Source organism: Vombatus ursinus, unplaced genomic scaffold, assembly GCF_900497805.2.
Source record: "Vombatus ursinus unplaced genomic scaffold, bare-nosed wombat genome assembly UNPS02014772.1, whole genome shotgun sequence".
In the NCBI taxonomy this organism is placed as follows: domain Eukaryota; kingdom Metazoa; phylum Chordata; class Mammalia; order Diprotodontia; family Vombatidae; genus Vombatus; species Vombatus ursinus.
In genome coordinates, this window is record NW_020954550.1 from 22,782,918 (window position 1) to 22,808,824 (window position 25,907).

At 37.0% G+C, this 25,907-nt stretch overlaps 1 protein-coding gene across 2 annotated transcripts in view; it reads right to left on the minus strand.

The window, feature by feature from the left end:
- Positions 1–25,907, minus strand: part of SNX18 (sorting nexin 18) — a 156,378-nt gene that overhangs the window by 120,038 nt on the left and 10,433 nt on the right. The window contains exon 2 of one of the 2 annotated variants that reach the window (XM_027863592.1): positions 2,666–5,451. The exons of the other annotated variant lie outside the window; for it this stretch is intronic. Within the exon in view, the coding sequence (XP_027719393.1) occupies positions 5,198–5,451 (254 nt within the window). The 3' untranslated portion in view covers positions 2,666–5,197. Of the gene's footprint in view, positions 1–2,665; positions 5,452–25,907 lie in introns of those variants that run through there. 2 annotated transcript variants of the gene reach the window in all.

Sequence of the window (25,907 nt, forward strand, 5' to 3'; positions counted from 1 at the left end):
TCGCAAACATACGGAATAGGTTTTATACAATCTATCTGGGGATATCAGAGCTCATTTTATTTTTGTAATACACTGTTTGGTCAGTCTTCAGTCACATCCGACTCTTGGAAGTCCATTTGGGATTTTCTTGGCAAAGATACTGGAGTGGTTTGCCACTTCCTTCTCCAGCTCATTTTACAGATGAGAAAACTGAGACAAACAGGGTTAAGTGACTTGCCCAGGGTCACACAGCTAGTTAAGTGTCCAAGGCCAGATTTGAACTTATGGAGATGAGTCCTGACTCCAAACCCAGCATCTATCCACTTTGCTAGGTGGCAGTGACTTACACTGAATCTTCCAACCTTAAATGAATAATCTGCAAAATGAGGGGTTTGGACTAGAATGCTTCTGGAAGTTCCTTCTAGCACTGGCTAGCCCTACAAGCCTATCAACTGCATTAATTTGCTAAAAATCTGAATCTTGCTAAATTAACTTGGTAAACAAAACCTACCCTGCCACTCTTAGTCCTAGGGCTTGTTACTAACTTCTTTTCATCCTAATAGGATATACCAGTCACTGGTAATAAAAGCAGTAACTAATAAGCCTTCTAGGTAAAGCACCAAAGAGACACCGATATGCCCAAAACAAAAATGTTCTTCAAGTATTAAGACTTCTGTTTTACACACTGCTTTAAACTGAACAGAAAATGCCTTCAGATGGCTGGCAGGCATTCTAGGATGGTTTTAAGCTGCTCTAAAACTTAGTGAGGAAGTATCCCACCTTCTAATCTATGATCCTAGCCTGTATTTTTTAAAATTTTATTTTAATTTAGGAAATAAAAAGAAGCATTTCCATAACATAGTATAATTTAAAAAGATGATTGCACATGAAACTGCACATGTATTGTGGACAACTTGCTATTCCTTTTAAATATAAAGTTGTCATGTAAATTTTTTTCTCCCCCTCCCGAGATGGCTACCATTAGACACAGATAAGTATGTGTATAAAACAATTTTATACATACGTCCTATGTTGTATTTCCACTGACTGTATCTACCACAAGTATTGATGATAAATATTTACTGTGCTTGGGTTACCTGAATACAGGTAAATATATATTCAGTACAAAGTACAACATAGGATTATAGTTCCTAAGATAACAGATCTGAAGTTGGAAGGAACCTTAGAGGTCTTCCTATGCAACCTCCTCATTTTACATTTGAGGAAACTGAGGTCTACTGAAGTTAAGTGACTTGGTCAAGGTCGTAGTACAGGTATTAAATGGCAGAGGTGAGATTTGAACTCAAGACTCAGGACTCTAAATTCAGAGCTTTTTTCACTGAATCATACAAGTAACACTTTTAGTTATCATTAGTTATAATATTTAGTATTATATTCTATTAGAACACATTTATTCTTATATATTTTATATATATAATGTCATAATGTATATTATATTACTACATATTTGTGATATATTTATTATTAGAACTATGTTATAATTAGCTATTGAATTTAGTAGACTTCCATCTGCAGTTAGCATTTAATTTGCCCAGTACAGAAAATGTTTTGTTCATTGTCTTAACATTTCCTTCTCCAGTGAGTCTTTCATACTTATTAATGAATGCTTTCTTGATAAATGTAGGAAAAAATATTTTAATATTCACTTTTGTTGAGAAATCTAACAAACCCTTCTTAAATGGGTAGACATAGTTCTAGCTTATGACAAAGAACTGACAGAAGAAAATACCGCTCTAAGATAAAACAGTACAAGACGACTAGGTAAGAATTACACTGTATTAGGCAAAGAGGAGCAAGGAACAAGACCAGAACAAATTCAGCTGACCACTTGAAGAATAGAGCAGAAATAGTAATAGATGGAGGGATAAATACAGAAAAATGGTGGTAGCATCGGACAGATATAGTCACGAAAGATGTAACAGAAATATTTAAAGATGAGTGTATTTTGTTCTGGAACAAGTATATCAGAGAAAATTTAGGTATTTGAACATCTAAAGGATTGTTTACAGTTATTACCAACAGGAGTTTTTAACTGTATGTATGTACTCTATGTATGATTAGTGAGGTCCAAAGAAATTCCAGCAACCATTTTATTTAAACTAAAAACTAACATAAAATGAGTTTATTAATAAATAATAGCTCACATCAATATAGTGCTTTCAAGTTTACAAAGCACTTTCCTCACAACAATCCTGTGAGGTAGGTCAGGACAATATTATTACCTTCATTTTAGAGATGAGGAAAATGAGGCTCAGAATATTAAATGACTTGACAAAGGTCATGCAGCTATGAAGTATGAGAGACAGAACTATTATCCTGGTCTCCTGACCCCAAGTCCACTGGTCTTTCCTTCCACTACATATCATGATGTCTTATCTTTGTAGATTCATCCTTCAAACAGGTTCTTTAGGTCTGTGTCCAAATAATCTTAATTTAAAAAAAAAAAAAAGATAATAGATGTGATTACAAAGCATCGAGACTGATAGTTGTGTGGTCTGCAGATCAGTCTCATCTTGTTTTTAAGTCAAAATGCAGGTACGGCTGTAGTTTTATTTTAAATAAAAAATTAGGTTTTCACAGTGGACTGCCTCACATAAGTACACTTTGTAGTCAGTTCATTTCCTTCTTATTTACTAATTCTAGAAATAAAGAAGACCAGATAATGTAATGAAGGGCATGAGAGTTTATTGTAGGGAACTGTACCATTCTGAGAACGGTGACCAGCATACATGTTATCATGGCTTTTCTCTTAGGCATTCCCATTCCAGTAATATTTGTGTGCTGAAATGGTTTAATAGGCCCAAGATCGTTAAAGAAATGAAGATCTTCTCTTTTCAAATGGAAATGAAGAAGAATAATTCTGGTCTTCTATGCCACAATACTAAATTAGTTTAATTTCTTATGAGCCACTGGTATCATAATATAATGTGCTTGTTAAAAACAAAAGCTTCCTTGTAACAAGGCAGTGTGAATTTATACTTTCTTGTGCAGCCCAACAAATGCACACTCTAGTCTTCAGTTCAGGATCTATGCGTTCATGACCCTGGTACACCCTAGTTTTCCGTTTCTCTTTATTTAAGTTAAGTCTACACTGGCCAAAACACAGTCGGGAGATTCAGATAGTGCTGCCAACCCACAAATTTTGTTTTCTTTTTTCTTTTTAATCCCAAGGCATCATCAAAATAAGGAGGCAAATAAATGTTATTTTCAAACCACTCGGAAAACACATTGAACGTATATTGCTTATTTATCCAGTATAGAGCTAGACTTAAAAAATAAATGCTGTAATTCCCAAGCTAAAATGAACTGGGAATTTATAAACTGAACTGTTTCAGTTCAAGAATGTTATTTTACAATCAATAAGATCATATCACTTATTTGGAGAACAATGAATTTGGTTACAATTCCATGGTAAATACATAGCCATATATAGTTATAAGTCTGGCTCTAAGCAACCTATGGCATGAAATTCAAACCAAAGGTCAAAATAATTGATTATTTGATCTTAGAATTCAACTCACATTAGTCCACTTTTCAGACACTTCTTAATACAATGATAAAGCATTTATTTCACAAAACTTTCTTCTATACTTAGATTGCCAAGACTTTTTGATATTCCTTCTCACTCAACGAGCTAAGAGGATCAAACAAACTGGCTTTTTTTTCCCCTTAACTTCCATGTTAGCAATAAAATACCAGAGGGTTTCTGATACAACCTTTGCTTGACTCCACAAAACAGCAGATACTTGATCTTTCACCAACATGGTATACTTGTAAACTTATTCAGAATCATGTCGTTCCCACTCATCAATTGCATCACCATGAACATTTTAGCACTTCTGCTTAAGCCAGACTCCTTTTGTGCTTTTGAAAATTAAGCTGCTTTTGAATCTTTTTTGGTATTCAAAACTCATAAATTTCCCTTGTAATAACAGCAAAAAAAAAAAAAAAATTTTTTTTAAATTTAAAGCCAATTTTTTTGGGGGGGTGGGGTGGGAGGAGCGCCTTATAACACTAATGATTCTTTTATATGCAGTAGAAATAAATTTGTATCTCTTCAGTATCTGGAATAGTAGAAATCACATCTGGTCCCTCCTAATTCAACCAAAGCTACTTTTAAATAATTATAGTACTATACTTTATAGACATCCCTGAAAGTTTCTGATTGAGTAAGCCAGTGAATCACAGTGGAGTCTCGGGTCTATTATTTAACAGTGTAGCTCCATTTCAAAATTAGAGTGAATATCCAAACGATGAGAAAAATACTTCTAAACTCAAAAAAAGAAAAAAATCAAGTGAGTGGTCACCAAATCTGTTTCTGCATCCCCTGATTTGAATTCTCTTCTTCATTTGTAAGACAGTTCCCTAAATCCTCACTCACAGTTTTGAGTTATAATTTAGTGAAGAGGCTTATATGTTACCATGTCATGTATGGGACTGCAGTGGCACAATGTTCTTGCTTCCTGGGACACATAATAAATAGTCTTCACATCCAGAGACGAGCACTGGTTCCAGATCCTGCATTTTCAGACAGCATTTTGTCAGGAGATAATACTTGCTGTGCAAGATGATGACAGCTGATAACTCTTGCAGTCAATGAGGTTATCAGTCTGTCATTTATATGCACTGACCCTTCATTCTTTCAATCATAAAAATGTGGCTTACTAAAAAACAAAACAAAACAAAACAAAAACAAAACAAAACAAAAAACAAAAAAAGAAAAACCAAGAGTCTAAAGGCACAAAGTCGCATAGCTGCTCTAGGAGGAGTTTGTAAACAGAGAATTGGTTGAATTTAGATAATCCAAATCTACAAGAATAAAAAGGCATCCAAAGTAGGCTTTTAACTAGCCAGCTTCTTTGAGACCCTTAATGGGTTTTGAGGTCTACAAAGTATGCACTAAAATACCCATACTTCAAAAAGCAATAAGGCAAATAGTATAATCATTATTCCAAAAGTTACAATGGTAGTGTAGGCATACATAGTATAATTTAGCTACAATGTGTGGTACTGTTTCTATTACATAACCATATTAACTGTTTCTTTCCTACATAATTATATATTCAGCTGGGTTCCAGTTGAACACAAAACCATCCTTGTACCACCACTGACAGTTGGCAAGAGTTCTTTGACAGCAGTTATTTTACTGTTTAAATCACCCTCAAATCGAGGGAAGTTAGAATTCAAAGTTCAGATATTAAACACTATCATACTTGTGAAGAGCTTCTTCCAACTTTTGTGTCACTTTTTGGAAAAATATTATTTGCTGCTGTAAGAAATGCTGCATCTGTGATTTGAAGTCTCTCACTCGAATCTGATGGAAGTGGTGAATTTCAGCCAAAGTAGCAAAAGAAATTGTATTACAGCGATCTTGAATGCCATCTGCCTTTTGGACCTCCATTTTCCCTTCTTCCACATGCCGTTTACTCTCCTTTACTTTGGTAAGAGCTCCTGTCACAAAGAGAAAACGAATGTTAAAGAAAAAAGCATTTTTATAGTAGCATCACTTCAATCTAATCATCCTATGATATAACATAATTATTTATTATCTTGCAGCTTTAGGTAAATGCTTTCTTAAAATATTTTAAAATTCTCAGAAACTCAATTGTATGTATGTATATATATATGTATGTATAAAAACCATCATTTTTGGTGATCTCATTTTAGGAGTACACTATACTGTAGGAGACTGAATTTCTCTATCAGTTTTTCTCTTAATAAGCTATGAGCAGAGGAAGAATGAAAAGTCACTTCTCAGGAAATCTCACTTAATAATACTTTGAGAAGATTCTCATGGCTCACATGAGCATAATACATACAGGTGAAATGTGGAGACCAGCTAGATAACCTAAGAAGGGCATATATGAGGGAAGATGAATAAATAAGGATAGGTAAGAAAGCATCAGATCACTTGAAGGTTTTCAAAATCAGGCAGAATCTGGAATTTAATAAACAACCTTACCATTATAAACAACAATAATGAAATCTTTTTATATTGTAAATTTATTGTATAAAAATGGATTAAAATATTTCTATCAAAACATAAAAACACTAACAATACTTAGTCTGCCTCTTTCCATACATGAACTTATAGTAAGACCTGTTGCTTTTGAAAAATATGGTTTCATAATTAAAAGGCACGCTGAATTTGCTTGAAATCATTTCATAAGTCTCTTCACATTTCTCTGTAGTCTTCATATTTATCACACCATAGTATTTCATACACACACACACACACACACACACACATACACACACCCCTTTGGACCTCTGATTTCACAGGTATAGGAGATTACTGGTGTGTGTAGAGTTTGTCCAGTGCAAAGCAGTCCTACAGCGCTCCATGTCTTAAGAGTTGCCCAGGACCATGCAGTATGTCACTGACAGAATCTTAAAATCAGGTCTTCTGATGCCAAAGCTGGCCTTCTATCCACTATGACACATTCTCTTCCAATAGTGTTTCATTAATGTAACTGTGAAGAGTGCTGTGACAATCACTCAGAGATTATAGATTACATAAGAACTAGTCCCTGTCCTCACAGTAGAGAAATATGATACAAAATAATAAACTATAATCCAAAATGATGAATTAGATATAAACAGGATGGTTTTTGAGGTGAGAGCAAATCAGGGAAGGCTTCCTGAAGGAGGTAGGTAAATGAGCAGGTTAAGATTTTAGCAGGTAGAGGGGAGGTAAAGAAAGGGGAAATCATTCCAATCATAAGGAATATTATAATCAATGACGTAGAGGTACGGAAGAACTAGGCCATGCATGAGGGAAGGCAGTGGGTCCAGTAAGTTCAACTTTGAGAATGTGGATGGGACGAGTATGAGAACAAAAAGGTAGGCTAACAAAGATTAGAAAAGGCACTGAATATCAAGCTAAAGAGTTTGAACTTTATTTGGAAGGCAAGGGCTGCCACTAAAGAGTCAGAAGCAGAGGAATGATGTGACCAAGACCTGGCAATGGTGTGTGAAGGACGATCTGGAGGAAAGTGGAGAATCCATAAGACCAGTTAGAACATTCCAGGTGATGATGAGAACCTTATACCAAAGTGGTGGCAACTGCAGTACTGAAGAATGGATGGATGCCAGAAATATTGTGGAGGTGCAATCTGCAGAACTTGGTGATTTATCTGGATGTGAGAGATGAATTGCAGCACACTGCTAGGTGGCACAGTGGATAGAGTGTTCGGTCTGGAATCAGGAAGACCTGAGTTGAAATGGGGCCTCAGAAACATACTAGCTGTGTGACCCTGGACAAGTCACTTAATCCTGTTTGTCTCATTTGTAAAGCTGGATTATAAAAGCACCTACATTCTAGGGCTATTGTGAGAATCAAATGAGACAATAACTGGAAAGCACTTAGTATAGTGCCTGGCACACAGTAGGCACTAAACAAATGTTAGCTATGGTTATTAATAATAAAAATCTTCAACACAAGAAGCCAACTGAATGGTGGTACTACTGACAGAAATAGAAGAGTCAGAAGGAAAACCAAATGTTGAAGAAGAGATAATAAAATTGGTTTCAGTTAAGTTTGAGGTGACTATGGGAAATCTAAGTTGGTAGACTAGTTTAGGAAAGTTTGATGCTAGGGCTAGATTTGGGATTCATGTGAATAGAGGTGGTAGTAAATGAAATTACTAGGAAGAGGACATAGAGAATAAAAGTAGGTTGAGGACACAACCATACGAGTACAAACTTAAGGGGTTGGGAAGACAACTAGCAAAAATATCAGAAAGAAGAGTTATAGGTGGGTGAAGAATAGTGTCTCAAAAGTCAAAGAAGCAGAGAATAAAGACAAAAATCTAGAAAAGGAGATGAGTTGAAGTGCTTTGGTCAAATAGGCTCCAAAAAGGTTTGGAACAGTGGTTGTATAGGTAGTAAGATAGGTGGTCAATAAGTGAACCCTTACTGAGTTTTCATGAATCTGTTCTAATTCTCCTAAACAACTGACTACTTGGCTACTTTTCCTAGATCATCATCTATTTCACATCCTGAAATCAAAGGTGTCCCCAAAGTCCTGTACTGGGTCCTCTTCTCTCCATAGCCTCTTAATGATTTTTACCAGCAAACATGGGTTCTATTCTCATCTCTATGTAGACGACTCCCAGATGGATACAGTTGTCCCAAGTCTCTCCTCAGCTCTAATCCCACATCACCAAGTGCCTAGCAGACATTTCAAACTGGATGTGTCAGAGTCGTCTCAAACTCATTATGTCCAAAACAGAATTCATCTTTCCTGTAAAATCCACGCTTCTCTTTAACCATCCTTCTAGACACGCAAATGTGCAACCTCCTAACTAGCTTTTACTCCTCTTTCTCTTATCTCCATATCCAATTAGTTTAAGTCTGAAACACATTATGAATAAAGAACTGAATTTGGAGTCATGAACACAGTTCATATTCTACTTTAGATACTTACTAGCTTTACCTTTACCTCCTTACATTTACACTTTCCTTCCGTTTGTCCCAGTTTCCTCAACTGTAAAATGGAGATAACAATAGCACCTCCTTCACAAGGTTTTTGTGAGGATGAATTGAGATATTTGCAAAAGAGCTTAGCACAGCTTCTGTAAACAGTAAGCACTATGTAAATGCTTAATCCCTTCCCACCCCATTTTCACGTGGCTGTGAATTCAATGTATTTCTTCTTGCCCCAGCTCATCCAAAGATCTTTGGGTACCTTTCCCTGTGTTAGTTAAATGCCATCTGCTTTCAGCATAGAATGGCTTGTTCTAGTCCTTTTAGATGGAAATGACAGGATGACTGGGGTGGTGGCAATAGAAATGGTGAGGAAAGTGTAAATTAGAGACATTGTTAAAGAAACATTAGGTTTTAGAGCTGAAAGGAACCTTAAGAGGTTGATTAGTTCAAATACCCCGTTTCAGAGATGATGAAACTGAGGATCAAACGGGGTTAAATGATTTGTCCCAAATAACACAGCTGGTTAGAAGAAAATTCAAACCTGTAACTCAGGTCTCATGACTCTTAAGAGTCTGATTCTCTTTCCAATTACATCATGCGCATAGAAGAACACAGCTAGAATACTGGCCAACAGTAATATATCACACTAAATTGCTTGCTCAGTGCTGATACTTTCAAAAACTAAAAGAGAGAATTTCACAATTTCCCTAACAGCAGATTTACTGTCATGGTTATACTTGAGTAGACTTTTGAGCTGCATTTTTAAATCCTATCTTGTTTACTTATTAATAAATACCTTAAGAATTTACACTGCCCATGTAAATGTTGAGTGTAGTATTAATTCAGAATGAAAGTAAAAAATAAGAAAGAAAATGAAAGCACAGAATGGTAAAATACAGCACAGACTAAGTAAGAGGAGAGTCAAATGAAAGGAAGCTAAAACACTAGCCAAGAAGAAAGAATGAGGCTATTTGGAAAACCTAGATCCTACAAAAAACAATAAGATATGGTGGAGAACCAACCTTTGGCCCACAAAAACCAACATATTAATTGTATAGCCCTCAAATAATTGCTTAAATCATTTGGCTGTCACTAAATAAGGAAAAAAGACAACTTAAAATTTCAGTGGAATGTAGTATTTTCTCCCAAAGCACTAATCCTTCCCTTAAGGGAAAAAAAGGGGATGGGAACAGTTTCAATTAAAACATTCTCCTTGGGAACAAAACAAACCACTGTGGCCAAATTCCTTTTAGAACCTCAACTCAGTAATGACCTTTTTTGGCCAATGTTGCTAATATTTTTATGTATTTTTTTAAAATACCTTTTGAAACACCTGGTACAATATGGAATATCTCTGGTATTTGACATTATATCTGGGGTTAAGGGTAGCCAAGCCCACAGACAACTCATTTAAGACTTCCAAGTTAACAGAATCACATACTCCTCAGAACAACACATTAAAATATACCTATGACTACAAAGGAAACAAATCATTGAAATACAGTCTTCAAAATGTGGTTTGTTTGGTTTTTTTTTAAGTTCACAGACCAAGTTAAGAACTCCTGTTACAGCTTATCTCACCACCATAGTAGGAAGCTAGGTACATTTTTTAAAACTCTGAACGCAGCAAGAGAAGAGAGGTTGGACTAAAATTCTACCCAACTTCTGTACAACTGTTCTATGAAAACTTTTACTGTTTTCAACAAAAACAGCAAAAGCTTATCTTGAATGCAAAGGAAGATTCTAGGGCTAATTTCTTCCAAATAGAGATTAGCTTGGCAGATGTAACCACTAAATGTTGCTATTCTGAAAGTCTAACATTAATCAAAGGATAAACAAGATTTGTAATAAATAAAAATTGGCAATACAGACTACAATACTATCAGCAGACTTTTTCATGCTATTAAAGCTTACACTTCAGATACATATTTTTTCAATTTGAATTTGAAAGATTAGAAATAAATTTTTTTAGTCCAGATAAATTAAAAATATTCTAAAAACAAAATGAAAGAGTCATATATCCATACCATAATTAATACTATTAAATTTCCTTTTGTTAAAATCCTAATTCACTTTATTATTTGTGAATGTGAGAGACAAACAACAGGAATAATCAATTAGTATTTCAGGGTGTACCTGTCAAGTGTTACACCATGCATGATGGGAGATGACAATAAAGGATACTCCAAGTGGTCTTCAAGAGACAAGCAAGGAAGTGAAAAGGATTGAGAAAATCTCAGAAGGTTCTAACAAGTATTATTTGGTGAGGAAAACTGCTAGAAATAAACCAAAGCTCAAAAATCAATGGCTGTTCACAAGGACTTCATAGTGAGTTACACCTTTTAGAGCAGTTTATTCGCTTTCTGGATTCCCCCTATTTTGAACCAAATTACACTTTTTTTTGGCTATACTCCAAGCCATATGATCCAAGAAGAGAATTAGAGTTCCTGGACCCCAGAGTTGAATCCATCATCTCTTCCTCAACCCAAAAGTGGCAACTTCTCATCCAAAGCCATGGCACCAGATGAAATACTGGTGGAATAAAAAGGATGAATGAAAAGGCAATTGTTAAGCACTTATGTGTGAAGGTACCTAGTTCATAGTAAGCATTCAATAAATGCTAGATGGCTGCATGGAGTATCAAGAATTCTAGAAAAGCTCTATGGCACAGGGAAATGTACCCATAATGCCAAATAGCTAAGTCCCTGGAAATTGCCCTGTCCCAGGTCCAGCCTTAAAAAGGCAGTGGTGTAATCTCCCCAATGTGTGGCCTAACAGTGGAATTTCCTAAGGATCTCCTCTCTAGCAGATACAAATTCAAGAGTTCTGGAATCAGGCCTTCTAGCTAGCATTCATTAGAGGATGCCTCAAAAGTAACCTCAATTTTAAGTGTTTGGGGACTTGGTCTTTAATTTTTTTTTAAAGAATCACCATTCAACTTTCATGATACATACCCTGGATTTAGTAGAAAATTCAATCCAAGGGCCTACGTTTCTATAAGAGTAACAGGAGATGGTAATTAATGTTGAGAATGATGCCTCTAAGCCACTCCAGCACCCTGAGTCACACAATGAAAGAATATGCTTGCTTGCAACAACCTTGGTTTCTCCCTGTCATCTTCTACCCCGCTATCCCCCAGACAGACAGACAGAGACACATATATGCACACACTCAGCTGTTGACATGTTCATGGCCTCTTACTAGAACTCAGAATACACTTTCTCCTACAGAAATGTTGTAAAAAATTATTCAGATAAAGCTGAAATACTTTACTTCAGGTATACCTTACAGTCAAATAGACTTTCTGTGGGATGGTCTAAGAAAATACTTTTAAACCAACAACTCAGAAATGAACTTTTAGAATATGATTGATCTGTAAATTGAGGTCTACCTGTACATGTCTCTGGGCTTTTCAGATGTGTCACAATAAAAGTATAAATACATAAAATTTTCCAATAGCGTTAGCATCTAAATAATGGACAGCTGGAGAAGGATAAATTATTGGTTCAGACTAAAAAAATGTGTTCAGTTGCAATTTCTAAGGTTTCTTTTAAAAAAATAAAATCATTTGTATCTGTTTATAAGGAGCAGTAACACAGGGCATAGCCAGTTTCAGCGATGTTCCATAACATTGCAACACCTTTCAAGAATTCTTTTCATTTTACTGAACTTTTCATAAAGCATAAATTCTGGAAATACAGCTTAGAGAACAAAAGAGCCTCACATTTTCATCACTGTCGTCATTACAAAAATAACCCAAAGCTTTCAAAGACTCTACTTGTTGCATGGCTTATTTGAAAGAAATACTTCCTGCTTAATGTGATCAAACATATCTATCTAAATCCAAGAGCGGGCAATATTGGTAATGAAGAAATGGAAGTTTTCACAGCAAGATAAAGGTGAAACAAGGCTGTTCACTGTCATCATGATTACATGACATGGTATTAGAAAGATTAACTATAACAGTAATAAAAATAAATTTATGGGAACAAGCATAGTCACAGAAAGAAAAACTAGGGATAACAGTTTACTTAGAAAATCCAAGAGAATCAGCCAAAAAGAAATTTGAGATCATAACTGACAGAATAGCAGGCTCTACGCCCAAATTCAAAAGATCATGAGCTTTCTATATATTACTAACACAATCTAGAAGAATGGGTAAAAAATAAATGCCCTTACAATTTTAAAAAATACATTAAATACATAGTAGTTAATCTACAAAGAAACACAAAGGACTTCTACTAATAAAACTACATAATAATTTTCACGGAAATGAAAGCCCCCCCCCAAATCGAGGGGTATTCGATGTTCACACTTAAGTCATGTTAATATAATAGAGATGAAACTACTTACTAACCAAATTAATCTTTGGGCTTAATACGATGCTGATGAAAATACCAAGGGAAGGGAATACTTTATGAAATTAGAAATTTTAATTCCATTCAACAAGCATCTGAACAAGTACTAAGTAGCAAACACTATGCTAAGGGCCAAAGACACTCCTACATGCACAAGCCATCCCATTCCATTTCTGGGTGTCTTTTCCAGCAGATTTCCCTCCTCATTATCCACACTCACTGATCTTCAATCTCTCCCTGTCTACTGGCTGCGTCCCTACTGCCCACAAACATGCCCATGTCTCCCTCATTCTCAAAAAACCTTCACTTGATCCGTTCATTCTCCACTATCATCCCGCATCTCTTCTCCCTTTCCTGGCTAAACTCCTTGAGAAGGTAGTCTACGACGGAGCCTTCACTTCTCTCATTCTCTTATGGCTTCCAGTCTGATCATGCTACAAGAACTGCTCTCTCCAAAGTTACCAAGTATTTCTTAACTGCCAAATCTAACGACCTTTTTTCAGTCTGCATCCTTCTTGACCTCTGTTGCAACCTTTGCCACTGTTAGATCACCTTCTTGAGAGTTCTTCCTCTCCAGGTTTCTGAGACACTACCTCCTGGTACATATCTGATGTCTTCTTCTCAATCTCCTTTAACAGATCTTCATCCAGGTTGCACCTTCTCTAACTTCCAGACTTGCATCTCCAAATGTCTACACAACACTTCAAACTGAATATCCTGTAGATTTAAACTCAACATGTTCAAAACTGAACTCAGTTATCTCCCCCACCCCCTTCCAAACTTCCCTATTACTACTGAGGCACCACCATTCTTTCCGTCCCCCAGGCTCTCAACCTGAGTGTCTCTCACCCCCCATTATCCAATCCTGTTGCCAAGGCCTGTCGATTTTCCATTTTGCCTTTTTAACCTATCTCACGTATGCCTCCTTCTCTCCTCTGACCTGCCACCATCCTGGTGCAGGCCCTCATCACTTCACCTGGACGACTGCAATAGCCTGCTGGTGGGGCTGCCTGCCACAAGTCTCTCCTCCTTCGAGCCCATCCTCTACTCAGCTGTCAAAGTGAGCTTCCTAAAGCAAGCCTGACCATGTCACCCCACTACTCAAAACTTCATTGGCTCCCTATCACCTCCAGGATCAAATATAAAATCCTGTTTAGTGTTCAAAGTCCTTCATTATCCAACACCCCTCCACCCTCCTTTCTAGTCTTCCTAAATCTTACACTCCCTGCACTCCATCTACTTGGCAATCAAATGACATTGGTCTCTGTGCTGTTCCCTGAACAAAACACCTCATCCCCAGACTCTAGGAATTTTCACTGGCTATCCCAAGCCTAGGATACTCTGTTTCCTTATCTCTGACTCCTATATTCCTTTATTCACAGCTAAAATCCAACCTTCTATAAAAAGCCTTTCCCAATCCCCCTTAATGTTAGTGTCTTTTGATTATCTCCCAATTTATCTTGTATATAGCTTGTTTGTACCTAGTTCTTTACACACTGTCTCCCTTATTAGACTGAGCTTTTTGAGAACAAGGACAATCTTTTGCCTTTCTTTATATCTCCAGGACTTAGCTCAGTGCCTGGCACATCATAGGCACTTAATGCTTACTGACTGATAGCAGTAGATGTATTCATAATGGTGAGCCTGAGTCAGCACAAAGAAGGTTAAATTATATTTGCATACTGTTTACTAAGGCAGGTAAGTGTGCTTTGTTATTTCATAAAATATGGTTAAATAAGAAACCTCATTCTCTCATACCACTCAAGAAAAACTAGATGTTATAACAGATGGCTAGTCACTCAGTAGGCTGAATACTACCTTTTTAAGATTTGTGAATTATATCTCAAAATAAAGAACACATATAATCTTCATATATTATATACCATCAGAATTTTAAAAGATCCCTGAAGCTCATTTAAGCACCGTCCAATGATAATATAATTTATAAGTACACAGATCCTGACATCTTGGTTCCAAAACATCCCTTCAAATATAACAATTACATCATTAAAAGTTTGATAGAGCACAATTAGTCTATAAGACATGTGCTGCTTATTTCCAGCCATTAATAAGTTTTGTATCCATAGGTATACCACAGACATAGTTCGTTTCCACAAGAAAACAAAATTTAAATAATTATGTTAGAGATGAATAACTTAAACCAGTGTTTACAGAAGCACTACTAGATGAAGTCACTGCAAAAATACCCACTTATTTGTTCTTTAATAAACAGAAAATGATTTTGTTTTTAATTTAGACCTTAATGGCAAAGTTAATTTTTACTCTTCTTATGTTCAATTAATATTCTTTCTTAATTTCTGAATGTTAAATCAGCAACACAAGTAGTTTTTTGTTGAAAATTGACTGGCTGTTTCCCATTTCTAGAATTCTTCAGTAACAACATTATATCAAATACCAGGACCTGTTAAGTATTTAAGAAGAATCACAGGTTTCTCTTAATTTTAAAAAATATATCAATCTATTTGACAAAACATTACTAACTTATACAAAACTGAATTTAGTTCTTCGCCTGAGTCTTTCTCTCACAAGTTATCTTTCCTTCCACTTAAAAATGGCAACCATTGTCCCAAGGGTAGAGAAGGCAGGACATGAAGAGTCATAATAGAAGAAACAAATTAGGGAAGAAGGAGATAAGTGCGGAGAGAAAGCTTGTTTTTTCTCATTCCATTATGCAATGAAATATTGAGATAAAATGCTAATTTGGCTGCCATTACTCATTTCTTCATCTCATCAGTTCTCTCCACACCCTTCCCTTCTATAGTATTCCAACCATATACCATTTACTCATTTCTTCTTCCTATGTGTTTCCTGCCTTAGCATCTCTTCATCTGCCTCCCTCCTAAACCAATTCTCAGTCCTCACTGCCACCTCTAGTCCTGCTCTGATCTCACTTTCATCTTTATGAAATGTACAGAGTCTAATTCAAAATTACAGGCTACCTTTGCCCTTGACTCCCCAGAACTACATGCCCTGCCAATTCCTGCCACTGTCAATGACATGATTTTATCAATGTAAATGATGTTAAAATAGGCATTACCATCTGCTCTGCCACCGCTAAAGACCATAGGACCTTTCTATCTGATTTTCAGCAGAAACCTTTGATGTGAGTTGTCTCCTCTCCTTAGAATGTGGGCTCCTTGAGGACAAGAACTGTCTTCCTTTTCTATTTTATCCTAACACCTATCAGTATGTTACATACAGCAAGACCTTAATAAATGCATTTTCATTTATTTATATCATACTGACTTGTCCACTAAAATGCTGATATCTAATTTCAACCTAGCCTTTGCTATGAGCAGAAAAACTTTTATTTCAAGTTCTAAAAACTTTTTTCCTATTCTCCTTTCTTTCAGTACGTAGTTTCATCTCCTACTGTAAGAGACAGTAGAAGTCATCCACCCTGGACTTCTTCCCTACTCCATATCCCCCAAACCCTCAGTATTTTCACCCATCTCCTTCCTCCTCCCTCTTATTTCCTGTCTCTGGGGAAAAAGAGAAAATAGCCCTGGTTCCAGCTAAGGCAAACCCCTTTTCTACCAGTGCCCCAGACCTCTCCACATGGGTGCCATCTTCTAGAAACTAGCCTCAGAAAATCATTTCCTCTCTCATTCTCATTTTCAAATTTTCCTAGTCCACAAGTCTAGTACTACTACCAAAATAAACAAACCCTCAGGTCTATCCCTTCTTGGAAAAAAACAAACTTAACCCTCCCCAGATCCTGCCAACCCCAGGAACTATCTATTGTCTTTTCTATCCCCTCCCTTTCCCAGCCAAATTTCTTGAAGGGATGACAGGTAGAGCTCACCACTGGTCTCTTATCTCCTCACCATCCATTTGCACTTCTCAGTCCTTGGTAATCTGGTTTCTAACTCTGATGGACAGAGGTTAACAATCTCTTAAATACAAATCTGGCAGACAGCATTTTCTAAATTCATTATCCTAAGCTGCTCTGCAGTGTTTGAAATCACTGACTATTGGCTACTTTTGGATACACTTTCTTCCCTTAAATTCCTTGATCCTGCTGTCTCTTGGTGTTCCTCATATCTGTCTAATCATCCCACAAGCAATTCTAATTAAGAAGACTCCCAGAGTTCATTAGCTGCTCCCTACCTCCAAACTTCCCTCTATCTGTTAAGGGCACTACTATCTTTCCAGACACCCAGGTTCATTAATCTGGAAGTCACACTTGACTCTTTCCTCTCAGTGGCCAATCTTGTCCTTTGTACCTACACGTGTCCTTCCATCTTCTCTACACTCAAAGCCACCACCTCCCTGTTCAGACTCTGGATCCCTATTACATGACTACACTTAATAGCCTCTCCTAAATGATCTACCTATTTTTCTGTGTCTCTCTCTGCTCAATTCATCCTAACAATCTTTTTATATGACAAGCCTTTTCTCCTGATCAGAAAAATAAACAAATAAACTAACAAATAAATAAATATAGTGGCTAGCCACTGCCTCTGGAATAAAATATAAATTAGCCTGATATTTAAAGGCCTCCAGAGTATGATTTCTAACCACCTTGCCAGATTTATTTCCTATTACCGCCTTCCTGAATTATTATATTCCATTCAAATTAAACTAATAGTCATTTCTTGAACTTAACACTGAGTTAATCAGCAAACATTTATTAAGCACCTACAATGTACAAGGTGATGTGTTCTTGAGATCATATATTTAGAACTGAAAGGGACCTTTGAAATCCAATCCAATCCTTTCATTTTACAGATAAGGAAACTGAAGTACAGTAAGGCTAAGCCTTTCTGCAGGGTCACACTGGTAAGTTTTGAACTCAGGTCTACCTGACTCAGCTCTAATGCTCTCTCCATTACACTACACTGGAACATCCTTGACCTCAATGAGTTCGCATGGGGGAATGGTGGGGAGGGGGAAAGGAGAGCACAAAACAACAAATCTGAATATTAAGTAAATTCAAAATATATGCAAAGTAGGTTAAATAAGTATACAATGTAAATACAATATTTATACAATGAAAATACAAGGTAATTTCCAGGGCCACTAGCAGATGGGGGGATTGGGAAAGGCATCAGGAAGTGCCAGTGCTTGAGCCAAACTCTGAAAGAAGCTAGGGATGTTACAAGAGGTGGAGGGGAGGGAATGCATTCTAAGCATTAGGTACACAAAAGAGTTGGAATGGCTACTATGACTAGAATGCACTACCTACTCAAATCTGCTGATCTGAAACCTTGCTTTCCTTTAAGGGTCAGTCCACATGCCTCTACTGTGAGGCCACCATTTTTCCAATCATTCAGGTTTGCAAACTTATAGTCATCCCTGAATCTTCTCCCTTAAACGCCCACATTCAACCAGTTGTCAGATTTTATCAAATGTAGTTCCACAACATTACTCACATTTGTTTCCTTCTCTCTACTCACAGCTCACCACTTCTCATAAGGACCTAACATAATAGCCTCCCCATAGCTCTCCTTGTCTCCAGCCTCCCCCCTCTCCAGTTCATTGTCCACCGTATCTACAAGTGATATCTGCTGAAGAAAGGTCTGACAATGGCAGTCCCCTGACCAGAAAGCCTCACCATCTCCCTACTGCCTCCAGAAGAAAATACAAACTTTTCTGTTTGTCATTTAAAGCTCTTTACAATCCGACCCCAACCCATCTTTCCAGAGTTCATCTCCGTCACTACCCCTCAGAAATCCTACATTCTGGTCAAAAGAGCCCACATACTATTTTCAAATACATCACCTTCTATCTCCCAACCCCTGTGTCTGGAACATAGTCCCTGCCCCCATTAAAGGTTCCAAGGGTCTCCTCCTCCATGAGGCCTCTCCTGATTCCCTCCCACCACTGTTAGGCCCCCAACTCTATGGTGAAGGCTGGAGAACTATCTTTCCCCTCTTACCTGCAAAAACCTACTCTTTTCTCCCTGGACCCTGTGACTCCCTCATACATCTGTTTTTTCATATTTTAACGTTTCCCTTGGTGCTTCTCCCCCTGAATTTACTTTGCACTTTTGTCTTATGTACACATTGCTGCTCTCCTCCCATGCAACCTACTAAGCTAAACTCTCTTTCAGTGCCACATCTGGTGCTCACTTTTGTCTTGGCACCGTTAGCATCGGCACAGTGCCTACACAAAGTAACCACATAATCTTTGCTGAACTGAGCTTCTTGATTCTCCCAGTCAGAGTTCTCCCCCCTCCTCAATTTTCTTTATCTTATACTAATGTACATGTTATATTCCCTACTCAAATCTAAACTGTCTGAGGGCAGGCATAGATTTTCTTTGCCCTTTTGTTTTCTCTTCAAAAGAGAAGTACAAAAGAGAAGCACAGTAGGTCCTTAAAAATGTTTGCTGAACTCTTATTTTTTATCCCTCTCTACTCTCCTCATTTTCTATCTTATTCATTTTTTTTAGTCCGATTTTTTAAAGAAAATCAATATTTAAAAAAAGACTGCAGCAATCTAGGGAAATTCTTTAAAAATTATTGCTCTGTGACTACACATATATGACCTATATCAAACTGCTTGTCTTCTCAGGGAATGGGGAGGAAGGGCAAGAGAATCTGTAAACTCAAAATTTTTTAATAAAAGAATGTTATAAGTTGTTTTTACATGGAACTGGAAAAAAATTGTTCTGCATTTTAAAAAATATCATTACCTCATGTGTGTACAACTACAATATTGCCTTTTGAAATTAAAAACTGGACAGTAGGGCTCACATATTTAATCCAGCTTCTTCCTTTCATATACTAATAATGATGTATAAAAATATAATTCTAATTAGTATTCATCATTCTTCATGACAGTCAGGAAAAAAAAAATGTAAGAGGACTTTAAAAGTTCCAAGAAAGGTGTTTAGATTATAGGTAATGTTATTCAGCTCAACAAGCATTTTTTGAGTAGTGCAGTGAGATGCTGTGTATAGAAAGTGTTTGGAATACAAAAACAACATGAAGCAGTCCCTGCCTCAAGAAGCTAAAATCCTATGGAGGGAGAAGGGTGGCAGCATTTACATATATAAATGAACACAAAATAGAGAATAATATATGGGAGGAGGGCTAGAAAATATGGGTTAGGAACACCGGCTAACATAGGTGTGAGGGATCATGGGAGTTTTGGGCAGCCTACACTTGGGATTCTCAGAAGAATCATAAGGCAATAGAGTGTCACACTTCATAGAAGGAAAGGTAAGGTTGATTTGATTATTAATCCCTGAAAAAGAAGTGGAGAGGGAGTAAGAATAGGATGGGTACCAGCAAAGGGGCAGGGCAGATGTCTAGTACGTGGTCTAGTCTTGATGGTCAATATTTCATAGAATTTTAGAGTTGGAAGAGGCAGTATTGGTCATGTGAACCCACTTTCTTACTGGATAAGGGAGACAGTCATACAATTTCTGACTAAATAACTCCAGTAATAAGGAATGTAAGAAGGTGGCTTTTTCCATCAATGGAAGGTTCTAATTTTCAGAAAGCTTTCTCATTTATTGAGAGTGGAGTGAAGAGCGGCACCATGGTCAGACCTGCATTTTAGGAAAATCACTTTGACTATGCTGTGTGGAACATGGTTTAGAGCAAGAAACAACCTAAGACAGAAGTATTAACACAGCAACCAACCCAAATCACCTCTTGCCAGAGAATAACAGCTTCTTAACTAGCCTGCCCTGACTCCAGTATGACTATGTCAACTCCTCTGCTCAAAAAACTTCAGAAGATTTCAGTGATCCAGAAAAGATCTAAAAAGATCATTGGGATCAAACCAGACTAACACTCATCCCCCTGCTTCTGGCTATTTGCATAAGCTGCATGCCACCCCATGTCTAACTCATGGAATGCATTCCTTCCTTCTTCTCTCGCTCCAAGGATCAGTTTCTGTGTCACCTCTTCCGTAAAAGCCTGATCTCAGATCTGCCAGATGGAAGCGTTCCCTTCCTCTCCAAGTAAGTCCCTACTTTGTACTACATTTATTTGCAGACGTATCATATCCCTGATGGTAGATTGTTAGCTCTCCTTGAGATTAGGCACTAGGTTATTGTTCATCTATATATTCCTAGCAACTAGCATGTAATAGGTGATTGATAAATTTGTTGAAGTAGATATCAAAATTTCCAGATTATAACTAAATCCTGTTAAAAGAAATCTATTTTTACTGTCAAATGAGCAAACTATACTTTCTACTGTCCAAAAACCAAATTTCATCATGTATTATATTTGCAAATTAAACAATATATTAATTTACTATGAGTCTATGAGAAAGCTGATTAACCTTATTTATGCCTTCTATAACTTGTTATATCCCATATACTCTTATACAAATTTTAAAGTATTTAACATATTTAACACATGACTCTTTGAAGATATACATATATATACATTCACTATTAAACACTCTTAAATTTTAGCAGTTTCGAAATGTTAATGTGAAACATTAAAATTATTTTTGTTAGGGGCAGCTAGATGGTGCAGTAGAGGATGTGAGTTCAAATTTGACCTCAGACACATAATACTTCCTAGCTGTGTGACTCTGGGCAAGTCACTTAACCCCAACTGCCTCACACACAAATAAATAAATAAATAATTTTTGTTTGATACATCAAAGATCTATGATTTCAATGTGGTTATTCCCTCCATTGACACAAACAGAGATCTTTCTATAAATTAATGTCTTAAAGAGTTGCCTCAGGCTCAATGACGTTAAGTGACTTGCCCAAGGATCATACAGGAGTCCAAGTAGAGATTCAAGTTTAGGTTGTCCTGAATCGAAATTCAGTATTCTTCGCTCTACACCAGAGGTGTCAAACTTTTAGTCTCTCAGTGGCAGGCTGCCTGCAAAACTCCCCAGTAAGAACCAGATTACAATGTAATTGAGAAATGTCTAACAATTAAAAAAACATATATAGCATAACATAGATGATGCCAGTTTGTGGTTTTCTAAGTCAATGTCAGGCCTGCAGGGATCTATTTTACTTGAAAAATGACACCATTGCTCTATACCATGTTCTCTCTCCAAACATACAAGGAGAGCAAACCTCCACTAGATTTCTATGGCAACATGGCACTGAGATGTGGAGGTAATGGAGTTCTTAAAGGCTATGCCAGTGAAGCACAAGCCTGGCAGTTTCTATCAAGCTGGAAAGGCTTCAAGCACAGCCCTGGTGATGTATTGTATGTCATTTATCTAAGGACTAGCCTAAGTTTAGAGACTTTGGCCACAAGGTGATGAATTTTTCAACAACAGAAACAGGTAATCTGCCTCAGGAGAGGAAATGACACACCAATGAATGACAAATCCTTGAAATACTGAAGTAAAATAATTATTTTCCTAAACAAGCAAACTTCTTGCCTGATTGCTAAGCTGGCTATAAGATGAAAGCTAATCTCTCACACTGAAAAATAATAAACCACCTAGAAAGATCATCAATTAGTTTGTGAATTAAATATAAAAGAAGTTTAACTATCATTCATCACGTGTTACTCCAATGTTTCATTTGGGCATCAACATGACCTTGAGCTTTCAAAGGCTCTGCTGATTAAGCATAATATACTCAGGCCTGTTGTACCAAGTGGAAAGGGCTTCAAACACAGTCCTAGCAATAGACTGCTTCTGAGGAACAGTCCAATTAAGAACGGACAGGCTCATCAGCAGTACTCTGGTCACTTAGTGAATTCTTTGGCCACAGTAACCCATGAAACAAAGAAAAAAATACAAAATAGCCTTCAATCCTGTGCAGCCCCCTTCTGTTGTTGTAGTGATGGTAGTAGAATCATGAAAACAGGCACACAACACTAGGAATCACATAGATCATATAAAAATGAACTCTAAGTTCTTGTAAACACTGGTTTACAATATGAATTTGTGTGTAAAACCTTATGGAGGATAATAGTAGAAAACTATATGCAAGGGTTGACACTTAGGTGAGATTCTAATCAATGATAGGTTTCTCAATCAACCTGATACTAATAATAGCTAACATTTATATAAAGCTTACTGTGTGCCACACTTTACAATTATCATCTCATTTGATCCCCACAACAACCTTAGGAGGTAGGTGCTATTGTTATAGTCATTTTACAGAAGTAGAAAGTGAAGCAAACAGAGGTGAAGTGACTTGCCCAATATCTTGTCCAGCTAATAAGTGTCTCTGGTCACATTGGAACTCAGGTCTTCCTGCTCCAGCCGCAGTACTTTATCCACTGTGCCACCAGGGTACTGAATTTTGTCTAAAGGGTACCTATGGTGCTGGACATGTATAGAACCATTTGTTGGGAGGAAACAAGCAGCCTCTCTGATTGGTTCCCAGTGACTGAAACTCAGATTATTCACTAAGTAAACACCACTAACAAGCACTGGCTCTTCGAAATCTTCAGAACTGCTTCTTTGCCACGTGGTTTATTTGGTAGTGGAGAGGTCAGGTGTCTCTACCTCAGCAGCTACATATAGTAAACGCATGTGGCAGAGAGGAACCCAAGGCCACTATTCCCAAATCCCAATCTCCAAAAGATACTAATGAGGTATGAGTCCCAGGGCTGATATGATCTTGGAGAATGATTCACTCATAATCAAATGAGATATTTGCAAAGCACTCAGCACAAAGTTCCTAGTAGGTAACATATAAATGCTAGCTATCATTATTGTTACGATGGAAATGTCCAAAGGAGTACAGATGGATGGAAAATGAAGAGAGAGATTTGGAGAATCCTACTGAGGAACAGAAACTGAGGAAACTATAAATGGAGGTGGCACTCACCTGAGCTGAACATGAAAAATGATGTAATGTTGAGTTTGGGGACTAGCTACTAGTAAAATTTAGATGGTCTTTGGTTGCACAAAGAGGAATGATGGGAAAGACTAGAGAAGTAGGTTGATGTGAGACCATGGATAATATGGCAGAATAAGAAGTTCTCTTCAACACTGTCCCATGAGAAACTGACAGCAATTTAAGGCTTTCCAGCAGAAGTGACGTGGGCAGTTCACATGACAAAAATTACTTTTAGTTTTTTTTTTAAAGCATTATCCATCCTTTAATCTAATATTTAAAGTAGAATTTTAAAAATACAACTGATCTTTATTTACCTTGAGGATCTTGTTAAAGTACCCAACATCACAGAGTAGAAAGGATATTAGCTTTACAATAAGAGGACCTAGGTCTGAATCTAGGTTCTGCTCCTTAAGGCACAAACATGATAGGTTACTTCACCTTTTTTGGCCTTAGTTTCCTCATCTGTAAACTCTGAGTCTTGGACTAGATGACTAAGATCATTTTCAAATCAAAATCCTATAGTCCTTCCTAGAATTTGGAAATTAATTCAAATAATCTTCTAACTTATACTTTTTACATTTGCTTAGTTTTTACTGTAGTATTTGGCAATAAATAAGGCTGTCAGAAACCAATTTTCATGGTTGAGAACATTTTTGCATAAATAAACGATGAGTGAAGCTAATTTGTTAGGCTGCTAGTGCTACTAAAAGATCAGATGTATTTGGAGAAAAATCAAAATGGTTTTCCCCATTTCCAATAGCAAGATGAATGTGGTTACTGACCTACAGGAATGAAGGAAAAGTAGAGGCAGCAGGGCAGAGTGAGACAGAGTGCTTACTGGTATCATGGAATTAAGAAGTCCTGGGTCCAAATCTGAACTGGGACAGATCCTGAACAAGTCACTTAATGGCTATAGGCTTCAGGCATCTCCTAAGGGTCTACCTAGGAAGTGAAGGACAGGTTGAGATCTGTGGCACTCCTAGAGTTTTTCCACATAAAAATCACAAATCTTTTCAGTATTCATATAATGAAGGAGTAAGCCAAGAAATGAGCTTTTTTAAAGAGAGCAGAGGGGAGCCAGGAAAAACTACCAACAAGCACACAGCACCAGAGAAGATGGTTATAGGACCAAATGAGTAACTGATGGTCCAGGACTATATATTCATTATATATTCAGGTATCAAAGAAGGAATCTACATCTTTATCTAATTAGAGACAGAAGTAATCAATGTTTCTCTCTTCCCCTTTTTTCAAAAAGTGAGGCTTTACTAGATAAAATAATTATATTCCAATAAATAGAGTATAAACAAATATCACAGTACTCAGACAAAGAGATCCATTCCAGGACTGACTATATCTCGATTAGTGTAATTAAAACTGCTTGAATTATGTTTTGGCCTGTGAAATTGATATTAGGAATATCATACAGATTGAAATAACAATCATAAATTTAAAAAAAACCCAAGAAACTGGTTTATTCTAAGAGTTCTTTCAGTTGGCCAACATTTGTCAACATTCTAAGCTCAATGATATAAAATATAAAATACCAAGTTGAATAAACATTTATTATCACAACTGTAGAATAATGAAACTTAAACTTCTTCTGGGACAGTAGTAGCAAGTATATCCCATCACGGAGTCACAGAATTTGAAAACTGAAGGGAACCTTGGAGATCACTGGCGTAAAAAGATGTATTATCACATTGTAGGTTCCATTCTTAAGGTTTCCAGGTCATTTTCCCCATTAAGATGAGTATAAAGAAAGAGTCAGCTTAAAAATCTTCACAATCACCCCAAAATTGGCTATGGGGAAATGAGTTTGATTAGGTTGGACCCAAAGACAAGCAATTTAAATTTCAGACCCTAACTAAGGAGCTCTCCTCATTTAGATTTTGCTCTTCTATCCAAATCTGGAAATTCCCTGGCTCCACAAGCCACAGCATGGCTAGTTTGCAGAAAGCTACACTCACTGGGCCTGCTCAATGAACTCGAGACATGGCCTGAGACGAATTTCTGGCTCTATCCCAGTCTTTTTAGCTTAAAGGTCTCAGGAACTAAAAAGAGGACACCAGACATCTTAGTCATATCCCCCTTTCTCATCTCCTATCACTCAGGCACTATCTGTCACTTTCTCCTCTTTCTCCCCTGTTTCACCTGAGGAAGTGGCCTTACTCATCATTACCAAGGCTAACCCCTCGACTTGTTCAAGTGATCTCATTATACCACTTCACCAACAAACTGCCTCCTTCTGTCATCCCTACTCTTCCACTTATTTTCAATCTCTTCCTGTCTACTTGTTCATCTCCTACTGTCTATAAACATGACCAGGTCTCCCATATCTTAAAAAACAACATTCACTTG